The 25,443-nt window shown below is 42.7% G+C and overlaps 1 protein-coding gene across 2 annotated transcripts; it reads left to right on the forward strand.

Moving 5' to 3' along the window:
- Positions 1-7,804: 7,804 nt before the first annotated feature.
- Positions 7,805-20,828, forward strand: TMEM250 (transmembrane protein 250). Of its 2 annotated transcripts, none has more exons than XM_044993178.1 (2): positions 7,805-8,007; positions 15,390-20,828. In XM_044993178.1, exon 2 carries the CDS (start codon positions 15,523-15,525, stop codon positions 15,940-15,942), a length of 420 nt encoding a protein of 139 aa, XP_044849113.1. In that variant the 5' UTR covers positions 7,805-8,007; positions 15,390-15,522; the 3' UTR covers positions 15,943-20,828. The 2 variants fall into 2 exon arrangements, with proteins under 2 accessions (XP_044849113.1, XP_044849114.1); XM_044993179.1 differs by lacking the exon at positions 7,805-8,007 and adding an exon at positions 12,358-12,405.
- The last annotated feature ends 4,615 nt before the right edge of the window (positions 20,829-25,443 follow it).

The following is a 25,443-nucleotide window of genomic DNA, read 5'->3' on the forward strand; positions in this document are numbered from 1 at the left end:
GCTTTCAGATGTCTTAAAAGAGCAACACTTCAATGCGGAAAATCAATCTTCTGCTGGTGGCATCTGACTCAGGGCTGGTCTACACTAGGGGGAGGGGATCGATCTAAGATACGCAACTTCAGCTACGTGAATAGTGTAGCTGAAGTCGAAGTATCTTAGATCGATTTACCTGTTGTCCTCGCAGCGCGGGATCGACGTCCACAGCTCCCCCTGTCGACTCCGCTACCGCTGTTCGCGCTGGTGGAGTTCCGGAGTTGACGGGAGCACTTTTGGGGATCGATATATCACGTCTAGATGAGATGCGATATATCGATCCCCGAGAAATCGATTGCTACCCGCCGATATGGCAGGTAGTCTAGACGTACCCTCAGATGATGAAAATGAATATGCGTTGGTCTGAACTGCTTTGGATCGTTATTGAGCAGAACCCATCATCACCATTGATGCATGTCCTCTGGAATGGTGGTTGAAGCATGAAGGGGCACATGAATCTTTAGCACATCTGGCACATAAATATCTTGCAACGCCGGCTACAACAATGCCATGCAAATGCCTGTTCTCACTTTCAGGTGACATTGTAAACAAGAAGCAGGCAGCAGTATTGCCTGGAAATGTAAACGAACTTGTTTGTCTGAGCGATTGGCTGAACAAGAAATAGGGCTGAGTGGACTTGTAGGCGCTAAAGTTTTACATTGTTTTATTTTTTAATGCAGTTATTTTTTGTACATAATTCTACATTTGTAAGTTCAACTTGTATGATAAAGGGATTGCACTACAGTACTTGTATTAAGTGAATTGAAAAATACAATTTCTCTTATTTTTACAGTGCAAATATTTATAATAAAAATAAATATAAAGTGAGCACTGTACACTTTGTATTGTATTGTAACTGAAATCAATATATTGAAAATGTAGAAAACATCCAAAATATTTATATAAATAGTATTCTATTATTAACAGCACAATTAATCACATTTTTTTAAATTGCTTAACAGCCCTAAATAAAAGGAAACATATTTTGCAGACTCTTACATTTTAGATTTGCAGGGAGCATCGATTACATCTAACACGTAAGGTCCAGACTTGACCCTAAATCTCTTTAATACAAATTCCTTCATTTGTATTTTAGCTTCATAGATGATGTCTTTTCAATACAATGAAGTTTAGATGAGGTGCTGTTGGGTTGAAGAGTAATTTAGGTTGCTGCTGGCAATCTGCAGGGAGAACTGGTTTGGAACATGCTATGATGACTAGGTTGTTGTTGTTTTAATCCTTCGGAACTTTGTCCAACTTTTAAGAATAGCCCCTTGGGTCTCTGAGTCAAATTCTGAAGCCCTCACTCTGGATTCAATTTGTGGTACAGTAGATACAGTGGTAGTATATTATTATTTAGTTAGTATTTGTTATTAATTTCCAGTAGTGCCCACAATGTGCTAGGTGCTGTGCAAATGTAAGAAGGCATGATCCTTGCTCCAAAGGAAAGATGAAAACATTTGAGGGTGACCACTGGAGAGAGTATATTTCATATTAAAGCACTTTACAAAGATTAATTAAGTCTCAGAACACCTCTGGGAGGAAGGTATTTTACAGCTAGGGAAACAGGAAAGCGGTTAAGGACCTGATTTTCAGAGGCATGAGCAGCCACAGCTCTTCCTTCCTTCACCCGGAGCTATGAATGCTTAGAACCTCGGAAAAACAGGGCCTTATAGGAGCAGAAATCAGACACATCTCTCATCAGCTGTAACAAGGGTGGAAGCTATTACACAGACAGGGGTCAGGCCTGTTGCTACATGGCTGCAGTAGAGCTCCTCCAATCGAGAATTACAGGTTCCAATTTTGCCATTGTAGATGCAGCCTAAATGACATGACCAAGGCCAAAGAGAGACAGTAGCAGAACCAGAATTTGAACTCCAAAGTTCTTGGTGCCTAGTCTGGTGCTCAGCCCACCAGGCCACACCCATAAAATCATTCAAAAACAGAGCAGATGCCAACACTAACACATGAAACATTTCACTTTTTAATTCATCCTTAAATAAAATAAAGGAGATTACCATATAGATTAACATACCAGACAGTAATTTATCTAAGTAGTGTGCCTCCTTGATAGACATTTGAAATCTTCAGTAGAAACAATTTTCCAGAAAAAATTATAGCAAAGAAATTGTTTCCATTACAAAAGGGTTGTGGCATCTTAGCTGTTACTTTCTTTCCTCTCAACCTAGAAAGCATTTCTTGCATTCTTGTCTCAGTGCACTACCTTAACGTCCCTTAATGTGCAGTACCATAGTAATTCATCATTACCCAGCCTCCAAATTATTCTAGTGTTGATTAAATTAGTAAATGCAATCACAATCTGAAGCAAGTTAATTGAGAGAATTTATTTGGCCCTGACAGTTTTATGCATGTTTGATTAAGTATTATAAGGTTTGTTTTTGATTTTGCATAATTTAACTTTAAATCCTGCACTTGAGGGGAGGGGGTATCAACTATTAATGACCAAAATAAACTCTTTTAAGATGCATATATTTATGATTTATTTCTAAATGCAATATCTTCCAGATTTTTTTTGTTCTGTTGCCAAAGTGACAAATATGTTTAAAGTAATATTTTGAGCCATTCGGTTCACGCTATAAATCTTCGGAAATGTATACAATTCATTAAAAGTTTTGAAAGAAGTACAAGTTAGCATTTATATTGCAACAAGTGACATATAAATGTGTATGTTTGTCTTCTAAGCATGCCATAAAATATATCAGTGCTAGCCGGCCACTTTGACTAGTACTAATGGCCTGCTCTCGGGGCTGATGATAAGTTTCATCACAAATCTTCAATCCTGTCAACACAAAACTGTTCAATCAACAGGAATATGAGTTGTGTCTTTAGTAAAATTAGCACAGGAAAGAAATACAACCAATAGCCTCACCAAAGTGCATGTGGATGGGTTCTCTTTGGACTGAACTTACCAGTGTTTAAGATCTGATCTCTTATCTCTTTGAATATCAAAGCTTCAATTCCCACTTGGCCCTAGGACATTATATTTATGAGGACACTCATTCGTTTAAACAGCAAAGTGGCCAAAATACCACAAGCAGAAAAGTGGATCCTATTGTCCGCTTTTTGTAACTGAGACCTGAAACATAAAAAGTTGCATTTGAAATACATCACTGATGTGGCTACTGCCAGGAGTTACCCCTTCTGCTTTCATTCCATTTTGGTTCCTGTAGTTGCTCAGTAGAACTGGCTGAGGACTGGACATTTCTAGAACGTATCAAAGGCATTTCTTAATCAGTCAGAGGGGCTGCTATTGGATATCAGGACTGCCATCTCCCACCCCCCTTACAGCACCCGGATTCAGCAGCAGCCCCAGCATTTTCCAAATCAGAAGATGGGAAACCAAGACTGGGATGGGACAAATCTGTTTTCATAATTTTGTTATTATGCACTTGCTTGGCTGAATTTTACTTCTCTCGTTCCCTCATTGTGGGCTCCAGTTCCTGAGAGTTAATTCCAGGGAATGACCGAGGGAGATAAATGGAAGGCTGCTGTCTTGCTAATCTTAGTCATTGAGCAGATGTTTCCAGTTTTGTGCTATTGAGAAAATCTATGGACTTTTCACCTCCTCTTCTCCCGCCCACCAGAAGGTATTGGGAGAAATAGAAAGGGCAATTTGCTAGAAGCATAAGGCTGCCCTATTACCCTTGCTATAATTTTCCTCACCGCATACATCAGGAACCCTTCTCTCTCTTCCTATATGCAGAATAAAAATACTCTCCAGTGCAAACATAAGCTAGAGAGAATGTTGCAATAACCCATAAGACAGTATGTGCATAAGTAAGTTATTGTACACTGCTACAAAGGGTATGGTCCTGTGCTTTCAAATGCCCACGTAGTGTGGCTGTAACCTCTAATGATTGGCCTGGCTTCTTGGTATTATCAGGTGGCTCAAACTTTTCTTGTTTCTTGCCTTGTCCCATTAATTGGGGTCAGTGGCTGTTGTTCTTTATCTCCAAGTGTTCTTGTCGTGTGTGTCTTCCAAGCTGACACCAACCTTCTTCATGTACTCCTTCACCATCTCAAACCACCTTTTTCTTGGTCTTCCCATGACTACTAGATCTTGTACTCTCTGGCCAACAGGTCTGCATCTCGTTGTCTCACATGACCCAGCCATCTTAGTTGATACTCCCTCAGCTTTTCCAGGACCATGGCTTGCACAGGCTCAAATTATTATTATTAGATGTTTACATTGTGGTAGAGCCTAGAGGATAACCAGAGCAGGGGACTGATGTGAGTTTTGTATCCTTCCATACTGGAAAGTAGTTCCTTTTTCAAGACTAGAGAAAATAGTAGGGAAGACATTTCCTTTTCCTACTGTATTTAATATAGAAACTTCTTCTGACCATTCCAGTTGCACATAGACACCATCTGGAACCAGGCCAAAGCACAGCCCTACTTCTGAAGGCCTTCTTCCAGGCCACAGCATGTTGGTTGGTTCTTGAAATCACACGATAAACTGGACTGAATCTGTGCTTAAATGTATTGTGGTTTAATGTAGGTCAAATCCTGGGCTTAATCTACTAGAAAATGGCTTTTCAATCATGATCTTTGTAATGCTTGACTTTTCTGAGTGGCTCTATATGCTAGGACAACTTAAGCAGTAGCATCCCACTTAATATTCTATCTAGTTTGCTCCTGATAGAGCTGTGTTTGCTATATAAAAGGTTGTTACAAGGAGGAGGGAGAAAAACTGTTCTCCTTAATCTCTGAGGACAGGACAAGAAGCAATGGGCTTAAACTGCAGCAAAGGCAGTTTAGGTTGGACATTAGGCAAAACCTCCTAACTGTCAGGGTGGTTAAGCACTGGAATAAATTGCCTACGGAAATTATGGAATCTCCATCATTGGAGATTTTTAAGAGCAGGTTATACAAACACCTGTCAGGGATAGTCTAGATAATACTTAGTCTTGCCATGAGTGCAGGGGACTACACTAGATGACCTCTCAAAGTCCCTTCCGGTCCTATGATTCGAAGGGGCCAGGCAGATATCAATTTACTGGAAAGGCTACACCTATGGCTCTCTTTGAACATGGGCAATTCCCTCTCTGCCCCTTCTCTCCCCGACAGCACTACATGTTAGAAACTCCATTAATTTAAATTTGAGTTATTTGTTGCCTCTTACGGGTTGTCATAGGGCACATCATGTCTACATTTTTTCCCCCTAAAAATGTCATGGGGTTGCTACCACTGGTACAGAATCATCAAAGACAGAAATAGTGGGAGTGCTAATGTATTATTACTACTACTATTGATTTGTATTGCAGTAACACCTAGTAGCTCCAGTCATGAACCAAGACCCCACTGTGCTGGGTGCTCTACAAACACAGACAATGAGATGACCCCTGCCCCAAAGCATTAGCATCCACTATCATTTTAACCACCATGTTGTGCAGACATGCACTGAGCAGCTTGAACACAACACACTGCTTAAAATGGCAGCAGTCTTCGGCGCATTGCCTACACTAGCATTCCTACCACTGTTATGGCAGCAACAGTAACTGTAGCAACACTGTGAAACTTTAATTTAAAAAATATTGTGGCACAGACAGCTGAAGAGCATGATCTGGCCCTTTCATACTAAGAGGAGGAATGTTTTTTTCCCCATTTCCATACATTAATTTTAAAACTCCTAATTGTAAGAAGTGTTATACAGTGCAGATGGGGGGATAGCGGGCACCCTTTGGCCCTCTACAAGTTGTATTGTGAATAAAAGACCTATTTGTGAAAGTATGAAAGGTCAGAACAGAGCCCATAGGACAGAGTTCCACCACTCTTTGAAAAATCAAATCTACCAGTTTTGGTTGGGTAGGAATATATTTTTTCTATCATGCTGTGGTATTGTATGTTTTAAGAAATTACATTTAATCTAAATTTAGCCAAATATGTTGTCCAGTGGAAACATTCTAGAAAAAAAAATGTTTTGCTGTTGTTTGACAAATACAATACATCCGATGAAGTGGGTTTTAGCCCACGAAAGCTTATGTCCAAATACATTTGTTAGTCTCTAAGGTGCCACAAGTATTCCTGTTCTTTTTGCTGATACAGACTAACACGGCTATCACTCTGAAACAAACTTTACTGTTTTGCTTGGCCCTGCTCCACCAAATGCCTACACAAACACATGAGAAATACAAGCATGATAAGGAAAGACCCTGGGAAGTCAAAATACATTTTATTCTAGTAGCCACTGATGAGGTACATACTTTTATCTATGTAAGAATGGGGTCCGAAAGAGCATTGCATATATCTTATTTTGAGCAGGAGCATGGGTAGTTTTATTTAAAAGAACTTCCGAAATAACACTGCACACAAATCCATATTAGGAAACATATTACAATTATTGTTGAAATTTCATTTGACAATTCTCCACTGTATGGTTTTGACTAAATAAGAATTTAGTAATAAAACATTTCAAATGTGAATGTATAGAAAACTGAAAGTTCATTTCAAATTGTTCACTGAATGAGGCGGAAAGTCTGGGTTGTGTGAAACTGAAAAAAGGTATCAAGTATCAGAGGGGTAGCTGTGTTAGTCTGGTTCTGTAGAGGCAGCAAAGAATCCTGTGGCACCTTATAGACTAACAGATGTTTTGCAGCATGAGCTTTCGTGGGTGAATACCCACTTCTTCGGATGCAAGACTTCGTATTCACCCACGAAAGCTCATGCTGCAAAACGTCTGTTAGTCTATAAGGTGCCACAGGATTCTTTGCTGCTTTGAAAAAAGGTAGCGGGCTAAATGCATCCCTGGTGTAACTAAACTGATTTAAATGGGAAAGATGCCCATTATTTTTGTATATATGTATTTGTAAATATATGTATATATTTAGGAAAATACAAAAATTCAGAGTTATAACCAACAAACAATTGCAAAGATTGGGAAAAGTCCGCTTTCTCTGCGGATTTCTAAAAAGACCACTAAATTAGTGACTTCACCTCCTTGTAAGCGGTGCCTTTCGAGTTCTTACAAATGGGAATTTACAAAACATGAACACCGCTTGTAAGTTTCAAACGGTTCTGTTCCTGTACCAACTGCGCCGACCTTGGAGCGGATGCAGTACGCTGGGGGGGGGGGGGCAGCAGGTGGTGCCGACGAGCTTCCCCGGCGCTGTCCCCTAACGGGAAGGGAGCCCGGGAGAGGGGAGGCGAGCCTGGCTGGGCTGCGCTTTGCTCGCTCGGTCCGGGCCCGGGGTGCAGCCCGCCGGCCCCCGAGCTCGTGGGCTGCGCGCTCATCAGCCAGCGCGGCGCCCCCGAAACGCCGCAGCTCTGGGCGGCCGCTCATTAACCCTCGCCGCTCGCCTGCGGGGGGGCGGGGGGAGGCAGCAGTCCTCTGCCCAGGGGAAACTGAGGGGCAGCCCCGGAATCGGATAGCGAGAAACGGGGGCAACAGAACTAGCACCTCCGCTGGCGCCAACACTGCCCCCACTGCCCTTTCTACTGCCGCCCCCTCTGTCCCCCCAATTATTCCCCTCCCCCCGCTATTCCCCCCACTCCCCTCCCCCTTACCCACTCCCCGTCCCATGTCCCCCAGCCCCCTCCCCCCGCTATTCCCCCCCATTCCCCCTGTTATTCCCCCCACTCTCCTCCCCATGTTATTCCCCCCAATCCTCTCGCTCTTACCCACTCCTCATTGCCCCAGTCCCTCCCCCCCATTATTACCCCCTCGCCGCCTGTTCTTGTCCCTCCCCCGTTACCCGGGCGACAGGCTCCCCCCCACCCGGGCGGCTCCTCTTTTGCTGTCCGAGGGGCGGCGAGGCGCTCGATGATGACGTCATCATTCGGCGCCACACCCCCACCCTCTCCTCGTTCGCCTCTGCCGGTACCGGTTGGAGCCCGAGCGCCGCTGGCCCGCACATGCGCATAGCAGCGCTTGAGCTCAGGCCCGGGCCCCGCTCGGGCCCGGGACACCTGTCCCCGGTAGCGGCGGCCACTCGGGCCGGGACCATGGGCAGCGCGGTGAGTGTCAGCCCCAGTGTGCGGCTGCTGGGGCGGGGCAAGGGGGGGAGCGAGCCCTGCGGCCGGTGCCCCCGAGGGAGGGAGGCAGGGAATGGGGCGATCGCCCTGCCCCAGCTCCTGGCAGTCCGGGGCCAGGGACCCCGAGCGTGGGGCTGCGTCCCTGCCCCTCTCCGCTCAGAGCCCCGATGGGCCTGGGCAGCGTTGTTAGCTGACCACTCCGCCTTGAACGGTCCCGTAGAGTGACGCCAAACCGCCTCTTCCCCCTGGGAGCAGCTGGGGCGGGCCCAGTGCCTTCCCCAGACCCGCAGAAGAGCTCCGCCTATCTCTGTCACCGAGAGACGGGCCCCTAAAACGTACTGCCTCACCCACCTGGTGGACCAGTCCTCTATGTATGCCCTGGTGTTGTAGCTGCGTCTGGCCCAGGGTGTCAGCGAGACACAGTGGGTGAGGTAATACCCCTGACTGGCCCAACTTCTCATACCTCTGGTCTACACTGGGGGGGGGAGGTCGATCTAAGCTACGCAACTTCAGCTGAATAATGTAGCTGAAGTCAACGTACTTAGATCGACTTACCTTCACCGCGGTGAGTCGACTGCTGCCGCTCCCCCGTCGACTCTGCTTGCGCCTCTCGCAGTGGTGGAGTACAGGAATCAAAGGGAGAGGGCTCGGGGGTTGATCCGGTGGGTAGTGTGGACGTACCCTTAGTGAGAGAGGTAGGCTCTCAAGCTACACACAGCTCCTTTTCATGAATTTATCAAATTCTCTTCTTGAACCCTGTTATGCTTCTGGCCTTGTCAACGTTCCCTGGCAAGGAGTTCCACAGGTTGACTGTGCGTTGTGTAAAGAAGTACTTCCTTATGTTTGTTTTAAACCTGCGGCCTCTTTATTTCATCTGGTGACCCCTGGTTCTTACGTTACGTGAAGGGGTAAATAACACTTCCCCATTCACTTTCTCCACCCCACTTACAGTTTTATAGACCTCAGTCATATCTCCCCATAGTCAGGAGGAGGGCAAGGGCCACAGAGAGAACGAAAAAGAGCGGGGAGGAAGAGATGGGCGCAAAGGGATGTGGAGGAAGGTAATGTGTTGGGCCTTGGGGTAGTAGATTTGGCAAGGGGTGTATGTTGGGGGGGGTAATTGTGTGTAAACCTTCTCTAAGGGAGGTGGCCCTGCCCACATCTGCTTGTTCTCTGGATGGATATTGCGGTAGCTTCTTGCTCCTGTGCCACTCTGATATCAGGCTACTGCTAGGAAATGTCGTTCTGTCCAGTGCTATGTTGTGGTTTGTGGCTGCAACAAACTGTTTGCTCATCTCGCAGAACCTTCTTTGATGGTGTGTGTGTGCTCTGCCAAATGTGTGTGTGCGTATAATGTGTTATTTGGTGTCCGTGTGTACATATAATGGTGTATGTCTATATATGTATATATTTATAGGAATATAGGCATTGCCAGACTGGATCAGCCACAGCCCATCTAGTCTAGTATCCTGTCTGATAGTGGCCAGCAGCAGTTGCTTCAGAGGAAGGTGCAAGAAACCTCATATTAGGTACATGTGGGAATATCTGCCCCTCTCCCACCATTAGATCTCCTAATCTCTTAAATTAGAAAAAGCATGAGGTTTAATATCTCTGCAAAATTTTGTTAACGCCTGATCTACCGTCATTTTATACATTTTTTATCATGTCCCCTCTTTATTTGTAAGGTAAATAATCCAAGTCTTGTAAATCTCTTTTCAGTTGATAGTTTTTCCATGCCACTGATCATTCTCATCACTCTTATCTGAACTCCTTCTAATTCTGGATTATCCTTTTTTTGGGGGGCGGAGGGGGGTGTTACCAATACTGCATATGGTATTGTAGATGAGACCACATCACTGATTTACAGAATGACATTGTAATACGCTTTGTATTCTCCATCTCAATCTTTATGCATCCTAACATAGTGTTTGATTTTTGGCCATAGCTGCACACTGAGCCAAGGTCTTCATTGGCCACAGTGTCACCCAGATCCCTTTCCTGAATTGATAGTCTTAATTTAGAATCTTGCAAGGTGTATGAGGAGTATAATTTTTGCCTCCAATGTGCATTACTTTTCATTTATCTACATTGAACTTCATTTGCTGTTGTGTTCCCCATTCACCAAGCTTGTTTGGGTCCCTCTGAAGTCCCTCACAAGCCTCTCTGGACCTGACTAACTTAAATAATTGACATTTTGCTACCTCACTGTTTACCTCCCTTTCCAGATCACAAATAAATATATTAAACAACACTGGACCGAATCTAGTGTGATTCTAGTAGAATTGGTGTTATAGGAGGTAATTGTAGCATTTTCATCATGAGCACCCTTTATATAAAGAGAGAAGAAAATGTTCCAGCTTGATTGTCTTGGAGACCAATGCCTCCATTTACCCACAGAATGGGATCATCATGGGCAGCACTTTATATGTGTGCACATGCATTCCCTCATCTACCTTAGCTAGCAGGGAAATGTCTGAAAGGGCAGAAGGGGACTCAGTTTTCAATGACATTCAGATCTTTAGCCTGACAGCATGGTAAAGGGTGCCAATGGTGGTGGGGATTTTTGTGTTGTAAGAGCCTGGATCCAGACTGGCACTGAGCCAGCCAGATGGGATGGTCTAAGCCTTTGAGTTGAAATTCCTAGAACCACAGTATCAAATTCAGAAAGGGTTGACTCAGCTTTTCATCCTTCTGAGATAGATACTTCCTTGCAGCAACAGATCTTTAAAAGGAAAAAGAAAAAAAAAAAGCCAAAATCTTCAAAATACGGTGCATAAAGTTAGGTATCCAAATCCATAGTTAGGAACTTTAGGTGCCTAAATACAGATTTAAGTGCTTAGCATTAAACACTGAGATTAACAATTTTCACTCTATGTCCTTTAGGGTATGTAATGGGCCTTAAACATACTATAGTAAGAGGGGGAAGTTGCCTAACAGTTTCTGGGGAAAATTTCCTTTCTCCCTCTTTCGTGCAAGGTATTGTGCATCAGCTGGTTGACCTTTTCTATCCCTGTGGCAGTTGTAATTTGTGGAGGTGGATGAATTAGGCCCATATTAGTTAGATCCGTGTGAATAGAACCTTGCACCTGTTCTGAACTTTAATGATTTCAGTGGACCTTCCTCCACACAGATCCAGTAGGTTTTGGGAAGAAAGATGCTGTAGATATGTTAAACATAATTTGTTATATCCTTGCAGAAAACTAGCATTAATACAATGTTAAGACTGAGTCCAGGTCTCCACTATAAACTTACATCACTTTAACTATGTCATTCAGGGATGTGAAAAATCTAAACCATGGTGTAGACAGTGCTATGTTGATGGGAGGGCTTCTCCCGTTGACATAGCTACTGCCTCTTGCAGAGGTTGATAGACTATGCCGACGGGAGAAGCTCTCCCATTGGCATAGTAGTGTCTTCACTGAAGCGCTACAGCAGCACCATTGCTGTGTTTTAAGTGTAGACCTTCCCTGAGAGATCAAGCACCTGAAAGTCTACAATTTCAGAGTTAAGCCCTAGTCATGAAATCACTTATGCACTTGCTGAACTTTAAGAGTGAGTGGTTCCTTTGAAGCTACAGCTGGAAGCGTGACATTAACTCTGTTCCTTGAGCTTATACCTTAATAGAGGTCTCTTTTTATAACATTATAAATTATTTGTCGAATTGCTACTATGTACAGTATAATATAAGACAGCCATGTATGCAATAAACTACAATATATTATGTGCTTCAGACTTGGCTTGATATTTTTTGAAGTCTTAGTGAGATAATTCAGAAGACAATTGTTTCAGTAGTTTGGAAGTTTCAAGTCAGCAAGATGAAACTTATTTTTTTATTTTTTAGATCAGCTCCAACCTAGAAAGTTGTGGAGCTGTGAAACGCCCTAGCAATCTTTTTCACTGTACCTTACAAGTCAGGTGGCACTGGAAAATGTCAAATATTATTTCATTGCAAGAGTAAAATGGCATCCAGAAAAACCAACGGATTATTGACCTTTTGCTGAATGGATGGTTATGCCATTAAAAATGTAATATTCTTAAAAGTTTACATTTCATCTTACAACACCCCCTCCCACAGCTGCTCCAGTGTCAGTGTTAATCTTATCTAAGAGCATAGACCCATTAAAAGTCATTTATGTTTACATGATGGGCACAGCAGCATGCAAATGAGAACAAGCTGTTGCTGTTAAATGACCTGGTCAGCTCAGCTGTTGAAGCATATCTCAGATTAACCTGCTGATTGTTTCATGGGAGAGAATAACAACTCTCCCTCTATGACAAGGCTCCGACATAAAGCCAGTATCTTAACTACACCCCAGCATAATACCATGAAAAGGGGGAGTATTCATGGGCAGGGTAGAACAGAGCAGATTCAGAAATCAGGTTTTAATGCTCTGACACTTATACTTACTAATGTACTTACTCTTAAGTAGTTCAGTTGACTTCAGTGGGGCTAGTCGTCTGAGTAAAATTAAGTAGGTGCATAAGAGTTTGCAGGAACAGGGTCTTAGGGAAGGATTTTAGAATATTCAGTAATGTTCCAATTAAAGGTATTCAAGAAGAGATTGTATTTTTAAAAATACAATAAAAATAATATATAAAATGTTGTTGATACTGCCATATCTAATACATGAATATACCAAGTTCTAAGTTTTGTAATTTGTCCATTCACAATATTTTTATTTTAAAAAATCACTTAAAAGCAGTATAGTATGTGGAAGCACATTGTTACATATACTGCCATGTCTAAATTTATCTAGAACCTCTTCTGTTAGAAAGATACTTCATTTTCTTAATCACAAGATTAAGAATAATTCATAATAAGATTAGAATAATAATAATGCTTTGCATCTATGTATTGTCTTTCACTCAAGGATCTCAAAGCACTTCAGAAACGAATTAATTGTATGTTTTGGGCTTTTTCTGTAATGTTTGTCATGATAGTAGCTGAGCACTTTACTAAATTTGTTCCTATAAAACTCTTGTGAAGTAGGGAATTATTATTCCCATTTTACAGATGGGAGGCTGTAGCAAAGACTGGGGAGGTGACTTGTTTAGGGTCATATAGGATGCACCTGATAGACCCAGGAGCAGATCCCCAGATCTCTCAAATAACTTAACCAAAACACCATTAATTTTCCTCTCTGTTAAGCCTCTGGGTCATACTGTGCATTGATTATTAGGCAGAATTTACTTGGGGATTTCACCTTCAACAGTGCACCAATACATGGCCCTATGCAATAGGTCAGGATTATTATCTCTACACAGTTAACTGAGGCAGAGAGTGGTTGTGACTTCCCCAAAGTCACACATTGAGTTAATGAGGCTGTTGTGAGGTTTGTAAAGTACTTTACTATACTGGCATATAAGGTATTATAACCTTATAATTAACTAATAGTAGCCTTGGTAATAATAGGAATTAGTTTCAAAGAATGGTCTAATAATAAAGTGAAATTTCTTGTTAGTCCTAGCAATGATAGTATTTCTCCTTCAGCAAAAGAAAGAACTTTCCAGGGCTGTGTGTCTGAACTTTCTCCAGCTGTAAGATGCAAAGTAATAACAAGAAACAATGTTATGGGGTGTGGAAGGAGGCTAGGGAAGTTCCCCATTATTTCATAGCATTGTCTGATTAGTGTATTGTCATCTGATAATTCCTGGAAGCTGGCACTTTAGAAGCATGAGGTGAAACAGAGAGTAGCTAACAGACTAATGCTCATCACTGTCAAATAATAACAAAGGTTACATGGAAACATGCTAAGATTATAAATCATAAACACTGTGTAAGACTATGGATATTTCATTTATCTTTGTAGAATATGAAGGGAGAAATAAGGTAGGTAAATACCTTTTAAAACTATGGAGCACAGGGAATTGCGATGACAGTGAGCCCTCCAGGCTCAACCAAGCGAAGGGAGGTACATCCTGTACAGTGTGAGAAAAAAACACATTGCTTTGTTTTTCTTGCAAAATGTTCCATTGTTTTCATTTTGTTTGTTGGAAACATCATTCTGGGCTGTATTAGCAGGACTGTTGTAAGCAAGACACAAGAAGTAATTCCTCCGCTCTACTCCACGTTGATTAGGGCTCATTTGGAGTATCGTGTCCGGTTCTGGACACCACATTGCGGGAAAGATATGGACGAATTGGAGAGAATCCAGAGAAGAGCAACAAAAATGATTAAAGGGCTAGTAAACGTGACCTGTGAGGGAAGATTGGAAAAAAAATGGGTTTGTTTAGTTTGGAGAAGAGAAGACCTAGGGGGGCATGATAACAGTTTTCGAGTACATAAAAGATTGTTATAAGGAGGAGGGAGAAAACTTGTTCTCATTAACCTCTGAGGATAGGCCAAGAAGAAATGGGCTTAAATTGCAGCAAGTTTAGCAGTTTAGGTTGGACATTAAGAGAAACTTCCTAATTGTCAGGGTGGTTAAGCACTGAAATAAATTGCCTAGGAACATTGTGGAATCTCCATCATTGGAGATTTTTAAGAGCAGGTTAGACAAACACCTGTCAGGGATGGTCTAGAGAATATTTAGTCCTGCCCTGAATGCAGGGGACTGGACTAGAAAACATCTCAAGGTCCCTTCTAGTCCTTCGATTCTGTGATTCTATAATGCTTAGCAAGGTTTAAAACTTAGCAGGAGCCAAGAATTGCTGTTGTCTGTACTATGTCATAGGTAATAATTGGAGCTATACCAATCTCCTAGAACTGGAAGGGACCTTGAAAGGTCATCGAGTCCAGCCCCCCGCCTTCACTAGCAGGACCAATTTTTGCCCCAGATCCCTAAGTGGCCCCCTCAAGGATTGAACTCACAATCCTGGGTTTAGCAGGCCAATGCTCAAACCACTGAGCTATCCCTCCCTCTGTCCTGTATTTATTTGCACAGTATGTTGAAAGCCTCACTTGAATAGAGTGTTACGTATAAGTGAATAAGGATCAAATGAAAACCCATGGATCAGTGGGACTACTGACATGGGTAAAGACTGCTCATGTTGCAGTATCATGCCCTGTTGATTAAGGGGATATGCTATATGTTAATCAACCTCGTAAAATTGTCATGAAAATATACCAGCTCAGAGACACTGTCCTCTTGTTTCCATTCCATTACTGTAGTGAGGTTGATGATAGGTTAATATTATAACCTAGATACCACGCTGATTGGGTGTTTTGTAATCATCCAGTTAGGCAGTAATGGAAAAAATTCTATTTTACTTGCCCATCAAAAAATACATTACCCCAGGCAACAGAGTGAGTAGAGTTTTGCAAGGTGGCTGTAAATAGCACCAGGTTGGAATAGATCCACCAGACTCTCTTTATCTCCCTCTGGAGTTTTTAAAATGTGTTTTCCTTCTGTTCCCTCCTGCAGGCCTGTTCCTTCCTGGAAATTCAGCAGAAAGTTTGCATTCATAGGTTGCTGAATCTTTTCCATATTAATGGATGACATTTGGTATGTGCACTGCAAATCCTGCTCTGGGACTCTGTGAACTGTGGGGTGCCTGATGCCTGTAATCCCCATTCCCCGCCGTGTCCGTTCTTTCCACGGCCCCCACACAACATGTCTGCATTCAGCCTGTGGCCCAGTAAGGACCACTCACTTGGTGCGCACCAAATACAACAACTTCGACATCTATCTGAAATCCCGATGGATGTATGGATTCATTCGTTTCCTGCTGTACTTCAGCTGCAGCCTGTTTACCTCCATCCTCTGGGTGGCGCTCTCTATCTTGTTTTGCCTTCAGTACCTGGGCATCCGGATCTTTCTGCGTTTCCAGTACAAACTCTCCATCATCCTCCTCTTGTTGGGGCGAAGGCGGGTGGACTTCAGCCTCATGAATGAACTGCTCATCTATGGAATTCACGTGACCATGCTGCTAGTGGGGGGGCTGGGCTGGTGTTTCATGGTGTTTGTGGATATGTAAATAAAGTGAGCGCATGTGGGCTCAGGAGGCGACTCTTACTCTACCCCAAAACCAATGGATCTCTCCTTTGCCTTTTTTTAAATATACATTTATTTATCAGTGCTAGATTTTGATAAATTCATGTACCTGTCTCTGGAATTGGGTTTATTTTTTGGAGGGCTGGGTTGCTGCTTAATTACAATCCCTGATTGCAAGTGGGCTACATTCAATTTTTGTTTGCACAGTGAAAACGACATACGTTTCCTTTCAGTCCATAGGAGTCTAGCCTGCTGAACTATTCCAGTGGGCATGGAAAGGGCAGTGATTTAACTGGAGGAAGGAAGCCAAATAATTTTGCACCCTGCCCCTTTAATCATCGGTATCCTCTTTCTAAAAATGTTCAGTGATGTCCTATGCAAGTAATATATATTCCTATCTACCCAGTCTTGTCCCTCGGTGTATTCTGGACTTGCATTATCCTTTGCTAAACATATTGGGCCAAATTCATCAATGATTTCAGTAGACTTACACCAGCGATGTATTTAGACCATTTTGATATTGTATTTACCTCAGTCTGCAGCTTTGATAGCTTTGAGCGGCTTACCCCTCTTTAGGCATTTAGGGTGGGATCTTCCAGAATCACTTGGCACTGACATATCATTCCCATTTGAAGTAATGGAAGCAGAGTTAGGCCCAGTGCTAAGTGCTTTTGAAAATTCCACCCTCAGCAAATAAACCACTGGAAAATGATAGGCCTAGAGTAACTCATCTCCATCTCTTCCTTAATGCCTAACATATCTGGACCCGATTCTGATCTTTCTTACTTTGGGTTTACTCTAGTGTCTTCATGGAAGTTACTCCTGAATTGCACCAGTGCAAGTGAGATCAGATTATGGTGTCCTTCATCTAGGGGAACTTGAAAACTAACCAAAATCTGAAAGTGCAGCATTGTGAATTCTTAAATATTATAGAGGAAATATTCTGGCTTTGCCACCAGTTGTGGCAGTGGAAGATCAAGTCATTAGAAACTTTTTCTGATGATTTAATAATCGAGAGACAAGTTCTGATCTCAGTCACACCGATCTTAATCTGGGGTGTTTCCCCTGAAATCAATTTACGCATAACTGCAAGTGAGTTCAGAGCCTGGCCCAAAGTGTCTATTCAGAGTTACCAGCATTTACTCAAAACAAACTTAGAATGTTGTCCCTTCCCCCATTTTTCTGTAAGGAATTGCAGATTGATTTCTTACAAGAAGGTTGGCTACAAAGACCAAGACCTGTTTCTGTTTTCAAACCATTGTAATTCAGTCCATTGAAGTCAATGGAGTCATGCTGATATAAAGTTAATGTAAGTGAGATGAGAATTAGGTCACTAATGTATTGAAAAGAACATTTTTTGTGGTCCAGTATTTGTATTTCCTTCAGTAGGGTTACTTTATAGGGTCCAATACATACTCATATGCAGAGGGGAAGGGTGCTTTTACATTGCAGCTTGTGGGGACAGTGCCTTTTGGTGGTAGACATTTGGTTTTGCAGATTTGTAGATGCAGAGTAGGGATGCTTCTCTCTGAAGCCTTAATCTAGAGCAAAACCAGAAATTATCTATACAGTCTGATAATCCAATAATACAGTCTGACCACAGGGTGCTGATTAAGGCTGGGTCCTGGCAGAATAAATCTTAGATCAGCACTGCAGGAGCTGAGAGATGTTTCTATGGGAGCAAAGTGGTTAATCAGTGTTGTGCCATGAGCCATGTTCTCTTGATGCTCCTTGGTAGTTGCCAGAACTGTGCATGTAACTGCTCCCCTTGGGCTTTGTTCTAGGAGAGTTCACCCAGCTGCTGTTTATTACATCTGCCGACCCAACCTGCCTCATCACCCTTGCGTCTGAGCACCTTACACATTCTTATTTTGTTTTACTAATATCTTACATTTAAGGCTAAGATTTTGTCATGGGTATTTTTAGTAAAAGTCACAGACGGCCACAACTCACAGTGCTGTTGGGATTTGCAGCTGCTCCAGCTCCGCCACTGCTCCTGGGAGGCTGACCCAACTCCGGCTGGCTGCCGGTCAGCTGTTCCGGCGGCCCTGGGGTTAGCCACTGGTCAACTGTTCCGGCAGCTGCGGTTTGAGCAGCCCCAAGGCTGACAGCTGCTCCAGCCCTGCCCCAGAAGAAGTCCTGGAGGTCCCGGAAAGTAATGGAATTTGCGACCTCCATGACAGTATCACTGCCTTAGTTATATTTCTTATATATGAGTTTCTAGAATTGCTGGGAGGGAGGGAGATCTTCTGTGATACTTCCATTCCCCAATCTTCCCACCCAAAACGGTGAGGCCCAGATTCTAGGTTCCAGTGGGCAGACCCTTTCTAGCAAAGCTACATCAGGTCTCTGGGGAGGGTGGGTCCCCAAATGAGATAACAATGCCCTGTTATCTCCATTCTCCATGCAGCTCCCAGCCTAAGGGTTGGAGCACTCTGGGCACTGACTATCCTAGCCTCCCTGATAATTCATAGGGAGCCACTGCAGGCAATGGAAGTTACAGCAGCCATGGAGCTGCTCTGACTAACGCTGGAGGCCCCAGCAGCCCCCAAACCATCCAAAATCCAAGAGGTGCAAAAGTCAGGTAAAGCCACTTGTGCTCCTATGCCTGGCTGGCACATCACAGAATCTGGCTTTAAGTCAGGTGGAAACTCTTGGCAGAGGGGATCTCTTTCAGAGCTTATTTAAATAACAGCCAAAAAGAGGTGTCAATGGAGAGTTTAGTGGTGTGCTCTCTTGATTTCCCCTCACCTGTTCCAACTTCCGCATGAGCTATCTACAGCGGTCCCAGTCCTTGTTGATCTAGGGAGCCAGGCACCAAACATGCACCCCTGTGTTTCAGTGCATTGCAGTGTTCCTAAAGCACCTCTCTGGCCCTTTGTGTCCAAAATTGGATATTACGTATCAAGTGAATGTCCTTCTAAAGTCAAGTTAAAAGGGTAATGTTTATCAAATCAAGGAAAGGAGCAGGCCAACCAAGGATAAAAGGTCACATAAAAGATTAAATGTAGATGAAAATGGTGCCCTATATATGAAAATGATCCCTCAATTTGTTTCCTATGCCCAAATGTCTGCTGTCACAATGCTCTAAAGCTTCACTTACCAAGACCTGACTTCAGGACTCTGTGATTCTCCTGGAAAGGTGGATAACTCAGAAGGCTGTAAATGCATGGTATTATTACAGCAGGCAAACAAGTAGCAATATTCCTGGGTTCTATTCCCAGATGTATCACTGTATTGCTGTGAGCTTGGGTAAGTCACTTAAACTGACTCATTTTCCATATCTGTAAAATGGGGATAATACCTACCTTCCTTTGTAAAGTGCTAGTGATCTTTGGTTGAAAAGTACTAAATACACAAAGGGAAAAATATTATGTCACGGGCACTAAGCCAGTGCAAGACTTGTATTCCTTACAATGCATAGGTGATAGTGATGTTATCCGCTGCAGCTGGGGAAACAATGACCTTTGAACACCAATGTGGGCAGGTAAGAGGAAGATGGAGTGGTTTTCAAATAATTTGTTTTAAAATGTGTCAACTTGAACATGAATAGAATAATATTTGGCACCTATATAGCACTTTTCATCTTCAAAGTGTTTTACAATCACTAGCTAATTAATCCTCACAACATCCCTAGAAGGTTGCTGAATAAGTAAGATCTTGGTAACGATTTGGGATTGTAATCAGTTTTTTTAATACAGGGATTTTGTTTTTAAGCTTTTAAGTTTACTTTTAATTAAAGGTTTTTCTCGAGAAGTTGAGATGTTCAAAGTGACCTACAAGTTCAAGGAGGTGAAGGCGGGATGTGAGGGAGAAACCTGTTAACCAAGCCAAAGCTATATGATGGACAGAGTGAACAACACAGTAAAGCGTGTGCTTTCAATAAGCAATTTGTTCTCATAAAGCTTTCTTCATTGCAAAAGTCCTTTCTTTAAAAAAAAAAAATGGTCAGAACAGACCAAATAATAAAACGGGTAGAAGCTGGAATTCATTCCTATGTCTTTAGGAGTCAGACAAATAGCAAATTAATGTTAGTTGCCAGAAATATTTTAGCCTGAGCAGGTATGTGCAAACCCTACTCCACTGTGGAAATCAATTTTCCCTTGGATTTATTCCTGTTTCCCAAACTCACTCAGAGATGAGAGAGACATGGTCAGATTAAAATAATTAGACAAAATTCATTATATTACAAATAACTATAGATAATAAAACTGAAATGATTTGAAAAATTTAATCAACTTTTCACCATTGGTGCTGTTTGCTTCACTTTTTCAATTTCATCTTGGACAATGAGAATAAACTGGTCACTTTCATTTTTGTTTTTAGTTAGTTTTTCCTTAATCCTGTCATACTGCTTCTTTGGGCTATAAATACTGCAGATTAATGTTTATTTGGTTTTAAAAATGCTTCCAGGGGAATTTTAATAGAAACCATAGAAGCAAGACAAATAGAAATACGTTTTAATAGAGAGAGATTATTTTTACCAGACCTACATATTGGGCTGTATTTGATCTGACAATGTCCCTTTGGGGCCCAATCCTGCAGTCTTTGCACATCCCAAACTCCCTTTGATATCTCCTTTTCAAGTCATTGCAGGGTTCAGATATGCAGGGAATGGAAGACCTTTATGTTTTTGAAGCTGGAACTCCCAATCTGTTACAGGAGACTTAAGGGCAAGGATGATTGCATGTGTGGTAACAAAGTCGCATTAGCTCTGCCCTTTAACTGATGAATGTACAAACTACAATGCAAAGGGTTTGATATGCACCATGTTAACCTTTTGAAACCCGGATACAACTCAGCGTCTCAAGTGCCTGTTGAGTTCTTTATGAAACGTGCCACCTTCATTAAACATTTTTTTTAAATGTCTGAATGGATTGGTTGTTTAAACCAATGGGAAAACGTTAGAGATACCGTTTTACAAAGATGCTACCACTCTGCTCTGGTATTGTTTGACACCCACATTGCACAGATGTAAATTACTACAGCAGGTGCGAGGCAGTAGAGAATCAGGCCCAATGTAATTAAGCCTCACAGACATCCTTGTGAGTGTAATTGTATCAATGTTTATAGCTGGGTAAATTAATGATTAGGAAAGTTAGTCACCAAGGAGTTACTGGGAGAGCCAGGAGTCCTGACCCCCAGTCCCTTGCTCTAATATGACTTATGTCTTGCCATATCCCCTTGCAGGTGTGGAGTAACTGCACAGGTTGCTGTCTGCTGTCCCTCTCCCGTGTGGAGATGAGACTATACTACAGCATTGTAATCACGATTCAGCAGTCAGTGAAGGTCGTGACCAATTGTGGGGTTAATCGCAGTTGATGCAAAAAATGAGAAGTGCCAGAGACTCCATAGCATCTACTAGGGATGTTGTTATTGTTACTGATTTTACATAGAAGGTACTCAGATGGGAGGGTGATTGGCAGCAGCATACACAGATCCAAGTTAGATGCTGAACATGATTTGTCTTGGTCTACACTGATTGGTCAGCTTTGTGGAATGTTTTATAGCCAATGAAGCCATGGGCTCCAGAGAGGCCAGGCATGGAGAGGGCGATTGCAAGCAGGAAAAGATAAACTTCTGGAGCAGCATTCATGAAACCCAAAACCTTCCCATAAAGGGCACAAAGAGGCCGTAGCCACTAATTACTGCCCAAAGCCTAGAATATCAGCCACAGAACTTGGGGGGAGGGTGACTAGATGAGAGGGAGAAAATATCGGGACACATGGGGAGGGGAGGTCCTATCATCCTAAAGCATTTGACAAACTTAACTAGTTGATATTCAAACTGTACACGGGGAACAACATCTTCAGCTGGTGTAAATTGGTGTAGCTCAAATGAAGTAAGTGGAGCTAAACCAATTTGCACCAGTGGAGGATCTAGCCCTGGGATTACTTCAATCATCTCCTTGCTGCATCCAGCTGCTACATTGTATTAGAAGACAGCTAAAAATACATCAACTATTTTCCTAATGTTGTTCATCTATGCAAGCAAGTGCTGTAGTTGCCATAGCTTAGTTACATGATGACAGATGGAAGAGCGGGTGTCGTGCCCAGTCATTAATGGCTGAGGAGGTGCCACAGTGGCTTCTGTTGAGACATGGTCCACACTGTGAAAAAGTTTGAGAATCCCTTCTCTGAAGCACCAGGTGTTGGCCACTTCTGGAGGCAGGATACTGGAGTTGGTGGATCTTGTGTCTGATCTGGTACAGTAAATCCTTTCGTTTCTAGTTAGTAGATAGGGCAAGATGTAGTGTGGTGCAAGCCATACAATGGGATAGAGAAAAGGAGGCATTTGATCGACTAATGCGTTTGGAGCCCTGTGGGTGTGCTACGTTTATAAGACTACTTGTGCTTGAAAGCATGTTATCCATGGCCTTGTGACTCCCAAAGCACTTGAGAGATACAACTGTCTTAGTAACAACCCATTCCTTGTCATGTGGGATTGCTTACGAAAGCCCTGTATATGCTAAGGAAATTCAAACCATTGCAACCATGTTGATGTTAAGTTTACATGTTGCAAGATCAAGCAGCACTTGTGCAAGCCATGCCTTGCAATAGTGTCTACATTACGGATTTGCACTGGGGTAATTACATCAGTGTATGAATTTCCTTTTTGTAGACACGGCCCGAGAGCCAGATTTATCTTGTAGGCCTAAACCTGAGTCAGGGGCTGCATGGACCCATGCCAATCAAGCAGAAACACTAGGAGGTATTGCCACAACTGCTTCTGGAGCTCTTCAGCACGCGGGGGTGGATGGTGAGGGAGGTGTTTCTACTGCACATTCCCTTAGAAAGATGCAGTGTGGATGAAGCAGGGCAAAGCCCTGCTTTTTCCCTGCCATGTTGTGGGTGGTGGAGCCCTTGGGAGTGCTAACAAGGAACAGTCCCTGTGCTTAGAAGAGCTGTGATTGGGGCTGACCCCTGTGCCAGGAAATGCAAGGGGGTAAGGTTCCTTGTGCTCTCTCCTACTTGTTCATCCCAAGCAGGGACAGTCTGGCCTGTAGCTCACCTCTGAGCTATCATTCCCAATGCAGTTAACCCCCAGGGAGCAGCAAGGTTTTGGGGTGTTTTTTTCTGGAAGCTGTTAAAAGTAACAAGGTGTGTTTACTCCCAGGAAAGCTTTTAGGGAGGCTCTTGCATACTGAGGCAGCAGTTAGAGTGAAGACACTGCTGGGAAAAATGAAGCCTTGTTATCTTTTAACATCTTTGTTTAGCCAAAGTTTCCATAACCCCTGAACAGCTATGTTACCACGGGGAAAAAAAACCCCTCTCATCTCATTTCTTCACCAGCCAACTCACCGTGTTAATTTTCTCTTCCTGCTTCAAAGCAGTCGTCATGCCCAGAAAATGTCAGTTCAAAGCAAAGTTTTTGTCTAGTAATAAGCCAATGAAAATTGCTAAGTACAGTATATTTTTATTCAGCTATTAAAAACTGTGCTTAAGGGATATCACGGGCTGGGGTTATCAGGGTTTGTTCTGAATTTTTGCTGCTTTGGTGGCTCTAAGTCCTGGTCTACACTTGGGGGGTGGGAGGGGTATCAATCTAAGAGACGCAACTTCAGCTATGAGAATAGCATAGCTGAAGCCGATGTATCTTAGATCGACTTAGATTGACTTACTTTGTGTCCTCGTGGCGCGGGATCGATGGGCGCCGCTCCCCCCATCGACTCAGCTTCTGCCTCTCGCTCTGGTGGAGTTCCAGAGTCGACGGGGAGCACGTTTGGGGGTCGATGTATTGCGTCTAGATGAGACACGATACATCGATCCCCGATAGATCGATCACTACCCGCCAATCCAGCGGGTAGTGTAGACATACCCTAAATCAGAGTTTAATCCCTGATGCACACTAATTTGGGGCTTATCTCCATGCAAAATTGTACCAATTTAACTAAAAGTGTGGTTTTAAAGTAATTTAGATAAACTGGTGCAAACCCCTGTGCGGACACTCTTAAATCAATATAAATCTGATGTGTCAATTTATCTTAAATTGATTAGGAGTCAATTTAAAATAAGACACTCTTAAACCAAAATAAAAACATCCATCCAGGGGTTTATCAACTAAATTGATTTTAAAAACGTTTTAACTTAAACTAGTGCAGCTTTCTTGAGTAGAGAAGTCACAAATCAAACCAATGCAACTTCTACATGTAAACAAGGCCTTATCTCAGAGTTTGCCTAGTGCCTTATAGAGTAGGGATGGCCTCTCAATGGTTTAACTTGTAACCTTCCTTCCATTATGAACAGTCATGGTGCTACTACTCTTTCAATCCTCAGAAAAGACCTTTCAGACAAGATCTTTGTTGATGAAGGGAACAGGGGAGAAGAGGGGGTGATTCAGAGCCAAGTAAATAGTTGAACTGAACTAGCTTCGATAGATACCACATAAACCACTGGAGACAAATACTGAAGTCTTTGCCCAGTTCTTACTCAGGCAAATCTACCATTGGCTCCAGTGAGAGTTTTTCCTGAGGAAGGATGTCAAGGTTGTGCATGTTAATGAAATGAACAACTCTGCCCTTCAGATTTCCTGCTTTTTTTGGGAATGTTCCTACTGAGTAAATTGCTCTCAAGGAGTGAAGACATTTTTATGAAAATTTTGCCAAAAATTAAGAAATTGAAGAAAATCACAATCTGTTTGTGGCCATCTAAAAAAGAAGTGACGGTCATGAAATAAATGATTTGTTACAAATTATTTGCTCAGCAAGAGGGAGAATTTGCAGTTGGGTGGGCAGGGGCTTCCTTGTTATTTGCCAAAAGCAAAAGAACAGAATCAGTGCAAAATGGAATTTCATTTCCAAGCTTCTAAAACTATTAAAAAAAAAAAAAAAGCTTAACACTGCCCCTCAAATATGGTATCACAATCATTTCTTCCAGTATCAAAGATACAAGAAACATCATAGGAGGAGACAGTAGTCACACACTCGGGCCCTTAACGGATCCATCATTACTTCTATCCTAACCCAAACTCCCACTGACTTCACCCCTGTTATTACTTGCATATTATTTCAGTGCACCCTGGTGATTCTTCATGTGTTTGGGGCAGAAAAGCCTGTGGTGGTGTCCTTTATACATTCTCACAAATGGACGCTGGAAGGGCTGGACAAAAAGATTAGAAAGACTCTTTAATCTGAGATGGAAACTTTATTGGGAGACATCTAGGGGACTGGATAATCTGCTGCACATTCACTGGGCCTTCAGTGGGGAAACGGTTTTGCTATTCAAAGTGAAAAATGAACCCACAGGGTTGAATTCAACTTTGGTGTACACAAATGCAATTCCACTGTGGAGACCAAAGTCAAGATATAATAAAAGGCAGGAGTGACCCAAACCTTCAAGAAGCAGCCCCAGTGCCCCACCATGGAGAAGTGAAAAGTAAAACTCCCATATTCCCCTCCCCTTTATTATATGGCACAATATAAGGAAGTTACTGAGGAGACAGAGAGAGAGAGATGGGGAAATTGTAGGGCTCATTCACAATTTGA

The sequence above is a fragment of the Mauremys mutica genome, chromosome 18 (assembly GCF_020497125.1).
Source record: "Mauremys mutica isolate MM-2020 ecotype Southern chromosome 18, ASM2049712v1, whole genome shotgun sequence".
NCBI classification, from domain to species: domain Eukaryota; kingdom Metazoa; phylum Chordata; order Testudines; family Geoemydidae; genus Mauremys; species Mauremys mutica.